General features: G+C 44.7%; 1 protein-coding gene and 1 long non-coding RNA gene across 2 annotated transcripts; both read left to right on the forward strand.

Annotated features, from left to right (window-relative positions):
• The first annotated feature begins 1,423 nt into the window (after nucleotides 1-1,423).
• Nucleotides 1,424-4,906, forward strand: LOC121744871. The gene has a single exon (XM_042138929.1). The coding sequence runs from the start codon at nucleotides 1,424-1,426 to the stop codon at nucleotides 4,904-4,906; it is 3,483 nt and encodes a 1,160-aa protein (XP_041994863.1).
• Nucleotides 4,907-10,084: 5,178 nt separating this feature from the next.
• Nucleotides 10,085-11,752, forward strand: LOC121795020. Its single transcript, XR_006049395.1, has 2 exons — nucleotides 10,085-11,251; nucleotides 11,429-11,752. It is a non-coding gene; the product is annotated as an uncharacterized LOC121795020 (long non-coding RNA).
• Nucleotides 11,753-12,949: the final 1,197 nt, after the last annotated feature.

Raw genomic sequence — 12,949 nt, forward strand, 5'->3', positions numbered from 1 at the left:
CGAGTACAAATCTGTCTCGTAGAACGATGGTTGCTGACATGCAGTTTCCTGGCGCAGCCATGGCAGGTCCCAAGAAGTGGGTTGACGGGCTTGGTAGGGATGGTGTTGTGGGTGGAGTCTCCCATCGTGTGGATATGGATATGATGGTTGTTGATCTAACGCTCTGATCGGATGGAGCCGGAGTTGATATCCGGTGTAGCCGTACGACATGTAGACAGCGATTCGGAGGAAGAGCTCTCAATGAAAGCACCAATTGTTAAGGATGAAGTTCCTTAACTCGTAGATTTTACGTCGAACGTCGCGGGAGCTTTTGCCCGTCGATCAATCCGGCGTCAAAATTAGGGTTTTGTGCGTTTTGCACGTTTGAAAGGAAAGAGAATAAGAGAAAATAAAATAGAAGGATAATTGATATTTCTTGAATTATAGAACTAAAGAACCATGTCCACTATTTATAATAGTGGATACTAACTTAATGAGCAAGACAAAAGATATGAAAAAGATATGAAAATCCATAATTAACTAACTAAATAATTATAATAATAATAATAGCCGTATCAGGAGACATCACACGTACATTGTCACTGTCGAGCTTTTGAGAAAAAGACACTCAAATTAAGAGATAAGATTAGATATGACATTTAACCATAAGTGAACGGTGACAACTAAACGTCCGAAATGTATTCAATTATAGTACGGAGTACTATATAGTCCAGGGCTAGTTATGAATGTATATATGTCCTCCTCATCCACCCCACCTACCCTTCTTTAATGTTAATTTTCAGTTCAAACAACAAGTTCTCTGCTCAAACACATTAGTTGCACAAATATTATGGCTAGCTCGCAGCAGTGGAGTGGAAGTGATACGATCCCCGTACAAGGACCGCATCAGCCGGTCGAAGCCGCCACAAGCGAGCCCGAAGGAACGGAGGAGACACCGCCGATTATGGAGAGGGTCGAGCAACCATCAATCGCAACGACCAAGGCGAGACGAAACCGACGGCCGCCCGACTTGTTCGGAGATTACGTTCCAAAGTAGAGTAGGAGTATTTATTTCCTTTTATTTATCTCTTATTTTTGGTTATTAGTTTATTTTTGTTAATTATTTATTTCGGGTTTTATTTGTTGGTTCTTTCCCGAGATGCGTTAGGATTAGGAGTCGAACCAACCCTAGGGTCCTTAGTCTATAAATAGGGCTATGTTCATTAATTCAAGGGTGAATAAAAAAATTCTCATTATTTTGCCCACAACTTCGAAGCTCCCCTAAAACCCTAGTTCATCGCTGCCCAACGGAGGAATTCTGCGCACAGCGAGAAGCTAGAATCTCCGCCGATCCTGTTTAGGACGCCGGAACCCTTCCGCGATCGCCGCCGATCGTCGTTGAGGAATCAAGGCCCTAACATCTGGTGCTTTCATCCGTGATCTCATGAGTCGTTTCAACAATTACGGTAAATCTGCTTGGGGCGCCAATCGCCCAGATACATCTCATAATGAGGCTTCCCGTCGGCCGAATTTTAATATCAGACGTAACGAGGCCTTCCAACGCCAGGATATCGACGAGGACGACTTGGAGGGTCGCCCAACCGGGGAATCCCATCGTGATGACCCCGTGAACGAGAAACTTGATCGTATACTGGACAAGATGGAAAAATTTGGTCAATGGAAGGATGCGACAGATCGTCGCTTAGAAAAATTGAATCCGGTAGGGTCTCGAGGAACCGATCCAGCCCTAGGGTTAAACGATCCCGACGAGGAAGAGTATGCCGATTTCAGACGAGGGAAATCGGGAGACCAAGGTTTTCGCGCAAGAAACCCTAGCTACGGGGTCCGCGATGTAGCGCCGGAAGAGCGGGCCCGTCGCGCCGAACGAAGCCACGGTGGCTCCGACTGGGACCAGCCAGCGAATCAGTATGGGCGTACGTGTTGGGACCCTCCCCAACGATATTACCCAGCCACCACGGGGTTTGACCGAAACCAGGTCTCAATGAAACCACCCCGATTTGATGGAAGCGAGGCGACGAATTGGATTGCCAGGGTCCAATATTACTTCAATCACGTTATGATGCCTGATGCACAACGCCTTCACTATGCAGTCATGTTGTTCGATCCGCCGGAGTCCGAATGGGTGTTTAACTATTGCGCGAATAATGAGTTTGTTACATGGCCGGAATTTCTGGAGGATGTTCGACACCGTTTCGACAGGCAGAGCTTCAAGGATTATTTCGGTTTGATTGCCAAGCTAACTCAGACAGGCACGGTTCTCGAGTACCATGACACTTTCGAGAGGTACTTGAATCGAGTCCAGGGGGTCCCGGAGGCGAAACTCTTTACCCTGTTCGTGGCAGGCCTAAAACCAGAGATGCAAGAGCGTCTGACGTTGCACCGTCTGACCTCTTTGGCAGCAGCTATGGCGCTATCCTTAGAGATTGCGGATACGCACTCGGAACGCGCAAATCCGCAATCCACATCCACCTTCCAGCGCAGACAGTGGACTGGCCACGATAATCGAGCCTCAGCGGGTCCGGTGGGGTCGCAGCCGTCGTCAGGAACTGTGGCCGGGGCGAATCCCGCCCCAGGGCAGCAACAACGCCCGAAGGAGCAGGCACGCCATCCATTGATTCGGGTGTCACAAGCTGAACGGGTAGAACGTTCACGCCTGGGATTGTGTTGGCACTGCCCCGACAAATGGGTGGCGGGACACGTTTGCAAGCAACGCCTCCTATGCTATGCAGATGAAGAGGATGTGTTGGAAGTAGAGTCATCCGAGAGAGAGGCAGTGGAGGAACTGGAGCCGAGGGAGGTGGCGTTTATACATGCCTTACATGAAGGTCGTCGGTCTCGACCACTGCGCGTAGTGGGGACGATTCAGGGTCGTGATGTGAGTGTGATGATTGATACAGGGAGCGATCGCGATTTCCTCCACCCGGATATCGCAAAGCACTTGCACCTTCCCCTATCCCCGATTCGACCTTTCCGGGTGATTGTGGGTAATGGTGAGGCTCTTCTATGTTCTCATGTGTCTAGACGGACAGCGCTGGAAATGCAGGGTTCCACCTTCTTCGTGGATCTGCACATCTTGCCGGTTCACGGGCCAGACATTATCCTAGGGATGGACTGGCTCGAATCCCTGGGAAAGGTGGCGGCTGATTTCGCGGGTAAGACACTGGAATTCAAACACGGGGATAAAACGATTGTGTTGAAAGGGATGTTGCCGCCTCCTCGCCGCGCTAGCCCCCAATTTTTGTCCTCGCTTTCATCTTCGGGTAACGACGTGGAATGCTTCGAGATACTGCTACTACAGCCCGATCTGCCTGAATCGGTACCAAAGGGCAGGGACGAGTTTCTCGCAGGTCTGCCGCCGGGGGTGTTATCAGTGTTGGAAGGGTTTCAGGGCGTTTTCGGCACTCCAGTGGGGATGCCGCCATTTCGGCCCTTTGATCATCATGTGCACTTGCTGCCAGGGACACGGCCGGTTAATGTGCGTCCGTACAGATACCCGTACTTCCAGAAAAACGAAATAGAAAGACAGGTCAAGGACATGCTCGACCAAGGGATTATTCAGAGAAGCAACAGCCCGTTCTCGTCGCCAGTACTCCTTATTCGCAAGAAAGACGGCACTTTCCGTTTCTGCATCGACTATCGGGCGCTAAACAACGCTACGGTGCCGGACCATTTTCCTATCCCCACAGCGGATGAGCTATTCGACGAACTGGGTAAGGCTCGTGTGTTCACTAAATTGGATTTGAGATCAGGTTACCATCAGATCAGAATGCATGTGGAGGACGTATTTAAAACCGCTTTTCGAACCCACGACGGCCACTTCGAATTCTTAGTGATGCCTTTTGGGTTGACGAATGCACCTTCTACTTTCCAGGCGGCAATGAATTCTATTTTTCAGCCCATGTTAAGAAAGTTCGTCATTGTGTTTTTTTACGATATACTAGTTTACAGCCCCTCGTTGGAGGTCCATGGTGAACACTTGTCCGCCGTTTTGAAGGTTTTGCAAGATCATAGTTTCTTTGTCAAGTTATCGAAGTGTTCTTTCTGTAGCTCCACCGTCGAGTATTTAGGTCACTTGATTGGCGACGGATCACTTAAAGCCGACCCTAGTAAGATCAGTGCTATGACGGCTTGGCCTACGCCGAAGAATGTGAAGCAACTACGCGGGTTTTTGGGCCTGACCGGGTACTACCGTCGCTTCATAGCCGGGTACGCCGTGATCGCGTCCCCTTTGACAGATTTACTGAAGAAGGATGCTTTTGTGTGGACTCCAGAGGCGGAATCTAGTTTCTTGGATTTGAAGGTCGCCATGACATCTGCACCTGTGCTTCGTTTGCCCGATTTTGAAAAGATTTTTTGCGTAGAGACGGACGCCTCTGATACGGGTGTGGGCGCAGTTTTACTCCAAGATAATCACCCCATTGCCTTTTTCAGTAGAAAATTGGGTCCTCGCCGCCGCGTCGCTTCGACATATCATAAGGAGTTGTACGCCATAGTAGAGGCAGTTCAGAAATGGCGTCAATACCTACTTGGGAGGGAGTTCATTATTAGAAGCGATCAGAAGAGTCTAAAGGAACTGCTCCAGCAAATAGTACAGACGCCAGATCAGCAGCTTTATGTACGAAAACTCATGGGCTATAAGTTCATTATCGAGTATAAGAAGGGGAGCACGAACCGAGCAGCTGACGTGTTGTCACGCCGCGAGGAGACTGATCAGCCCGGCCCACAGGACTCCGCGAGATCGGCTGCCGAGGAGGGCCCTGACGCGGAACAGTGTGGCGCGCTGCTCGCGGCAGCATCGCACCCTATCCCGCAGCTACTGGACTTGCTCCGACGGGAGACCAGTTCATCCCCGGAATTGAGAGAAATCACGACCGACATAAAGGAAGGGCGCGCCCGCCACACTTGACATTGGTGAACGGCCTGGTCTACTACAACCGTCGTATATTCGTCGGCTCTCGATCGTCGGCCCGGACGCCTATTTTAACCGAGTATCATAGCTCGTAGTCGGCGGGCCACCCCGGGTTCGAACGCACGCTGCGTCGCGTGGCTGCGGATTTTTACTGGCCGAAAATGAAACATGAGGTAAAGAAGTTCGTGGAAGCTTGCATGGTGTGCCAGACAACGAAGTATTCGACGCAAAAGCCTGCGGGGTTGTTACAGCCATTACCAATTCCTTCGCAGGTATGGGAGGACGTTTCCATGGACTTTATTACGGGCTTGCCTCAATCCCGGGGCTACACTGTAATCATGGTGGCCGTGGACCGGTTGTCTAAGTACGCACATTTTGCACCATTACCAACGAAATTCGATGCGCTAAAGGTTGCCCATGTGTTTATTAATTCGGTTGTTCGCCATCATGGTTTTCCGAAGACGTTGGTCTCTGATAGGGACTCGGTATTCTTAAACCAGTGTTGGAAGGATTTAATGCGGCTTAGTGGCACGAAGTTGAATTTTTCAACAGCATACCACCCGCAGTCGGACGGTCAGACGGAGGTCCGTAACAGAGGATTAGAGCAGTATCTGCGGGCTTTCACTGCCGATCGCCCGTCCAAATGGACGAATTTTCTCCCATGGGCGGAGCTGGCTTTAAATTGTTTCCATCATGCGGGCTTGGGCATGTCTCCATATAAGGCCCTCTACGGCAGGGACCCGCCGAGCTTGATCTTTGCGGCGCCGTCCAGGTCAACGCCGCCGGAGGCGGCTGAATTGATACGCCAATGGGGGGAGTTATTGGTGGAATTACGACGGAATTTGGAGCGCGCACAACAACGTATGCGCGAGGCCGCTAACAAACATCGACGTAATTTAGAGTTTAAAGTAGGCGACTTGGTCCTCTTGAAGCTACAGCCGTATCGGCAGCATTCGGTGGCTCGTCCGCAGTCCGCTAAGCTAGCACGTCGCTACTATGGCCCGTTCGAGGTATTGGAGCGCATTGGACCAGTCGCGTATCGGTTGCGCTTGCCAGAAGGGAGTAGGATTCACAACGTCTTTCATGTCAGCCTCCTTCGCGAGTTTATAAAAGGAGGCGAGTCCGGACCGTCAATGGAGCTGCCTTCGGAATTTTTTGGCGACAGGCCGGTGGTTTATCCCGTCCGGGTATTGGACAGGCGCGTATTATGGCTTAATGACCGACCCTTGGAGCATGTTTTGGTTCGTTGGTCCGACGGGACCGAGTCACCGACGTGGGAACCACTTGAATTAGTACGGCACAAGTTTCCAAATGTACTCCTTGAGGACAAGGAGGTTGCTATGGAGGGGGGAGTTGATACGATCCCCGTACAAGGACCGCATCAGCCGGTCGAAGCCGCCACAAGCGAGCCCGAAGGAACGGAGGAGACACCGCCGATTATGGAGAGGGTCGAGCAACCATCAATCGCAACGACCAAGGCGAGACGAAACCGACGGTCGCCCGACTTGTTCGGAGATTACGTTCCAAAGTAGAGTAGGAGTATTTATTTCCTTTTATTTATCTCTTATTTTTGGTTATTAGTTTATTTTTGTTAATTATTTATTTCGGGTTTTCTTTGTTGGTTCTTTCCCGAGATGCGTTAGGATTAGGAGTCGAACCAACCCTAGGGTCCTTAGTCTATAAATAGGGCTATGTTCATTAATTCAAGGATGAATAAAAAAATTCTCATTATTTTGCCCACAACTTCGAAGCTCCCCTAAAACCCTAGTTTATCGCTGCCCGACGGAGGAATTCCGCGCACAGCGAGAAGCTAGAATCTCCGCCGATCCTGTTTAGGACGCCGGAACCCTTCCGCGATCGCCGCCGATCGTCGTTGAGGAATCAAGACCCTAACAGGAAGCAACCAACCGTGGCGTCGCGGTGGTGCAGATACCGGCCGCCGGTGATAAAGACCAACTGCTACAGGTATGTATATATATCTACTTATTGCTTGGTGATATATTCCCTCCGTCCGCCAATAAGAGTATCACTTTGACTTGCCTCGGGTTTTAAGAAATGTAATGGATAGTGGATTAAAAAAAAGTTAGTAGATGGTGAGTTCTACTTTTATATATTCCCTCCGTCCCATTAAAAATGACTCACTTTCCTTTTTGGATTGTGCCAAACAAGATGATTCATTACTAAAAATTAAAACACATTTCTCTTTACTTTATTCTCTCTATCTTACTTTATTATCTCCATTTCGCACACAAAATAAAATTGTATAAATTCCCGTGTCGCAAGGAAGGGGCCACCTTCCTTGGAACGGAGAGAGTAATAGTTTTATTATGAAATGTGACTAAGATACATTAGCGGAACGTGAGATTTATTACCAAAAGTAGTAAAAAATAAATAAAATAATTATTTACAGGCATACGAAAATGGCAAATTGGACGATTAATGGCAGACTAAGGAATATACATGTGTAATATTTTGTCAGTGATAATTATATATGTCTAGCTTAATTAGAAAAATGGTTTTGTTAAAATTCTAAGACGATTTTTTCATCACAAAGGGGGAAAAAGGTATGTTGAATAATTGATTCATAAAATGAAATATTGATTCTGGTGTTTGAGCAGAAACCATGATGGATAAATTCTTGAAGCATGTTTAGGCATGGAAATTGTAATTCCTCTCTACAATACTAATACTAATAATATATTTAGTCTCATTAACTAACTAAATGATTTACACTTTTATTGAGTATATAGTTTCACGAAATTGGGCCTGGAAGTTTGGTTTTTGCTACATGATTTTCTTAGCATTTTGACCCCAAAAAGTTTCAATTCCTTATCCGAGTTATACTCCTATCTCTTTCTTCGAACCAGAGACCTTTGGCCTCAGGCATTAACCTCTCCACCGCTTGACCAACTAACATACACATGGTTTTTTCTATTTGGCATTGTGGTAGTGTGATAGAGGGTTAATGTCTGGACTGAAGAACGTGAGTTCGAGTCCATCATGTTGCAGCCTTTAAAATTTATTTGTCAATGGAAAAAAAAATTGAGATAACATCACCTTTACTCATATTTACTTTGAATAATGCAGAACTAAACGAAGATATGGCTCATGTCTTTAAGTTATATTGAAAAGTATTATTTTTATCCTCAAATCATAAAAGTAAATTAATTATATATCTATAACTACAACCACTACAAATTTATCTAGAGTCTCTTAAATTATTGCGTAAATATGCACATGTCATGTTGGTACGTTGACAGCTTACTTGAGCATACAGTTATAGAAGTACTCATAATTTACTTTTTTACATTAGTCAATGCAGATGAACCTTGAGCCCATAGCTTCACCTTTTACTCCCTCCGTCCCACATAATTTGGACCGGACGCGGGTTTTAAGAAATGTAATGAAAAGTGAATTGAAAAAGTTAGTGGAATGTGGGTCCTACTTTTATATATTAGTTTTATAATTAAATGTGGGTAGGAATGAGTTAGTGGAATGTGGGGTCCACTACCAAAAATGGTAAAAGTGAAATGGGTCAAATTATGTGGGACGTCCCGAAATGGAAAACTGGGTCAAATTATGTGGGATGGAGGGAGTATTTATCTATTCGAATTTTTAAAATACTGGATCCAATATCATTTTCTTTAGGTGATAACTAATTGAATATTGACCCTCATGAAACACATTATTTATTCTTTGCCCCAAACACTAGGCAACTAGAAAACCCAAAAATGAGTAAGGGATATTATTAGTGGGAACTTTTTTTTCTTTACATCATTAAAAGTGGGAATTGTTTATAATTAAATTTTCTCTATTTAAGGCAGGGGTGAATTGAAACTCCAAAATCCAAACCGCAATTTGGAATTAAAGTGGGGCAGCTTTTCAAGAATGTAGGTTAGATAATTGTCACGACCACAACTCCCTAGTACTAGTGAGCGTAGCTATATCGTAACTAAAATATTCTCATCAATCATGGGCTCAACATAGAGGAAATTAATCGATTTGAGGGAATAGTTTCGAAGGCAAATGGGTACATAGTCAAAATAAAATCAAAGTATCAAAACCAAATCCATAAGTTCCTAGAACAAAATTCTTTTGCAGCGGAAGAGTCCAAGACAAAATAGTATGTATGAAGACATACTACTTTGGGCTACCTAACTACTTATTAACGGTCACTTCCCAACACCTTCGTCACCTCATTCACGTTCAACTTGCGCGTTAGAAAAGAAACATGCAGAGCTGAGTACTTGATATACTCAGTGAGCACAGTGCCAAAAATAAGTTCCATTTAATTGTCAGCCATAGTTGAGTGATCACAAGGTTTTTATTTAAAAAGGCCCGAGTCACTAAATTCCTTTCATTTCATAAAATTGATTGCGCAATCACATAAACATAGATACCATATTAGAACGTATGTGAACCGGGAATGTGGCCACATTCCACGACGGTCGCTGGACAGGCCAACTCGAAAGCTAGCACACGGTCCCCATATGTGTACACTAGTCCGAGTAGGGTTTGCGGCCCTACTGGGACCCGAATTCGATTTAACATGATTGACATATCCAAGCAGATAGGTAATCATAAAAGCAAAACATGACATGACAAACATGTTTAGAAAAAATTCACATTTTCATACTATAATCACGTTTTTAAAAGAATGCCCACCTGATATCCTTATTCCTCAACTTAATTACTCACTTTGGCCTCAGTCGCCCTTGAGCCATTTACCCTTTGAAAATAAATAGCGTAGCACACTTATTAGTACTTGAACTATTTTTCTTAAGAAAGAATGCATGTATCCTATGACATAGCACATATATCTTTATTCTTGTCTCATAGGATCTCTAGTCCTTTCTCGGGCTTCACCAAGTTGTAGAATTTATTTATCCATTTTAACTAAATCCAAAGAAATTCTATTATCTTAAAATAAATACTTGAGTACATGTTTAATAAAGTATGGATTCTTGGAAAATCCCCTTCTAAATCTTTTCCTTGAATTTTTCTTAAGGTCGCCTATGGCGTCGCGGGGCGACGCCGGTCGAGCCTTCGCGTCTCCCTCTTCAACGTTTTCCATCTTCGGAAACTAAATAAATTTATCCGGGGAATTAATTAATTAAGCTCAAAGCTCAATTTCATAGATTCATTCCAACCCAACAATAAAAATCTCGGCCCAATCACAAATTAAATTTCGCAGCCCAAATTCTCATATCACTTGCCCCAACCGATCAAACAATTATTTCTGGCCCTAACTCAATTAATTAGTCTTCTGGCCCAAGTCACGATGGGAAGGAGGTACGTTTGGGCTTAAGGCTCCCAATTGGGAAATAGGAATGTGATACTTGAAAGAAGAACACAGCAGCAGCGCCTTCGATCATTTCCCTAATCTCTCACTCCTCGACTTCTCCGGCGAACTCGCGCTCAGAATCGCCGGTGTCTGGCCTCACCTTGCTCCAGGGTGGCCACTCGCTCCTCATCTCTTACGGCGACTTAGCGCCGTCGTATTCTCTCCGTCGTTACTATCGCTGTCAGCGTCGGCTCTGATCGCCGGCGAGGAGCGCTGCCTCCGGCTCATCGGTGTTCTCTCTCTCTCTCTACGTCGAGTCCTCTCACCCGGCGGAATCACCGATAGGAGAGGAGGCATCGCCTTTCTCCCTCCATCTCCTTCTCTGTTTCTCCGTCACGCGTGGAAGCTCCGGGGTCGCCGTTACACTCACGCCATCAGCCTCGGCGAGCAGAATTGCTGTTTGGCTGCGCCGTCAGCCTCCCGTCAGCGTTTGCTCGACGCCGGACAGCTCGTTTTGTGGTTCTTTAACCTGATGTGGAGGCTCTGTGAAATTGTGTTGCTCCTGATTGTTAGGCCTAGATGGATTTCCCTTGGCATATTTTAGCTTACTGGAATGAGCATTTGTTGCATCCACTTTAAAAGCTACATCTTGCTATATTCTGGACTAACTGTTGGTGACTTCATATCCTTATTGAGCGTAAGTGCAGCTCCTTTAAAGGCATTGGCACTACTGATTGTTGAGGCTATTCTTATTTTCTCTAAGTCCGTCCTTGTTCTATCATGGTGGCTGTTCTACATGATGCAAAGGAGGGTATGGTGGTGTTTACCTGATGTAGTTGGTACTGAGATTTCTAAGCCTTTGAAACACTGCAGCTCCTCCTGCTCTTTCTCACTCTCAACTCACTACTCTAATTGCCGGAGGATTTTCAAGTATGGAAATGAGAAAGTGTTATGGTGTATGGAGGGGTTTATATAGGTGATTTGATAACTGCAAATCTGCAACTCCTGATCATCCTCTTGGAGGGACATTTTTGTTGGTTGTGAGAGTGTACTCATGGGTATTAAAAGGGCTGATTTTCATTTTGTTTCCATATGCAGCATATCTTCCTTTTCATGATTTTGTAGCACTTTATACTTAATGTAGCTTGGTGTTGTAGCACTCTATACTTAATGTAGCTTGGTGTTTAGCTTGGGACAAAAGGTTTGTAATTATGTTTCTTGTTTGATTGCTGCAGGGTGTACATAGGGGAGCTGGGGCGGTTGGGAGAGAACATGGCTGCCAAGTTGCTGCTCGCGACGGGCTTGCTGCCCTGGGCCCTTGGGCTCGCTGTAGCTGATCGGTTTGGGCTCGAAAGGAAGAGGAGTGTAGCAAAAGAAGAGATTTTAGTTTCTATTTTTTTTTTCTTTTGCTCATTCATGAATATTTGCACAAGCATCCAATATTCTTTTCTCTTCTTCAATTTAAGTCCACATGAACGTAGACATGTAATTGAATGTATTGATCGTGGTGTAAGCGAATACTTTGGTTCGGGAATAAGGTCCTTATTCATGACGTGCTATATTTTGTAAATGTGTAATGTTGTTCTAGTTTGTTCGATTCTTACTAAATTTGTGTTTTCTTGAACTATCGACATTATTATCAACAAAGGGAAGTAACGAATTCCATTCGAAACACTAACCAAGAGAGGGAAAATTTTCTGGTTCGACATTACACTTCAACGGCAAAAGGATAATAAAAGAAGCCGGTTATTACAATAATATTGATAATCCTAATAATTTTGCGTGCTCAAGACATGTCTTATAATCATTAATTAGTTTTTTTCCTGTTTTAGTTCACATTTTGCTGGTGAGAGTGAAGCTGCCTAATTTCATGCAGCGATGTTCAATTGTATCAGAAATTGCTTCAGCAATATCATCAGGATAACGGTACGACTTTAAACAATTTAAAGCCCCTACTTATTACTCCATCACTTTTTCCTTTTTAATCCAACTTACGTGAATATATACTTTTCAATTTTGGAAACTCTCTTCACTCTAATAAGGTGAGACTCATTCTCCACTAACAATACTTGAATTATTTTTTCTCTCCACCCGTCTCGTACTTTACTGATTGTGCATTAAAACTCATGTCGAACCCAAAGTGCATATTCTTTGGGGACGGAGGGAGTATGTTACCTGTCTGAATATAGTACTAAATACTACTAATGTGGGTGATTTGTGCAGTCAAAGGTTGTCGGATTGTACAATTGTTGTGGTCCGACACATTAATGCGACGGGCATTTTTTGTTTTACACCCATTTTTGACGGATGTTTGGAAACTAAGCTTTACTCATGCCGCCGCAATCGTCAATATCTGGGAAGGAACAAGCCTCATGCTGCCCGCCTTCTTTCAGTTCCTCGACGACAAGATTCACGGAAATTTTACGGTGGTCGTCATCTCTACTGTCTCCTCCACTCTGGTGAGTCCACGTGTCAATCTATATCACTATAAAAAGATAAATTGTCCAAAACCATAAACTTTGATCAAAATCTCATCAAACTATATCAAAATCTAAGGTTTTCTGGCTGGGTTTTCAATGTTATGCGACGAACTAGAATTTTACCAAACTTCATGGTATTTTGGAAATTTGCTCTATCTCTTATAGTATTTGAAAATCTCATGGTATGATGGAGACTAAATTTAAAATTCATTACTGATTTTTAAAATTACATACTAGAATTTGACCAAACTTTATGATGTCAGTGTATTGCTTTTG

The sequence above is a fragment of the Salvia splendens genome, chromosome 1 (assembly GCF_004379255.2).
Source record: "Salvia splendens isolate huo1 chromosome 1, SspV2, whole genome shotgun sequence".
NCBI classification, from domain to species: domain Eukaryota; kingdom Viridiplantae; phylum Streptophyta; class Magnoliopsida; order Lamiales; family Lamiaceae; genus Salvia; species Salvia splendens.

Coding starts and splice junctions, on each gene's coding strand:
- LOC121744871 (XM_042138929.1), top strand. CDS start 1,424: ATGAGTCGTTTCAACAATTACGGTAAATCTGCTTGGGGCGCCAATCGC.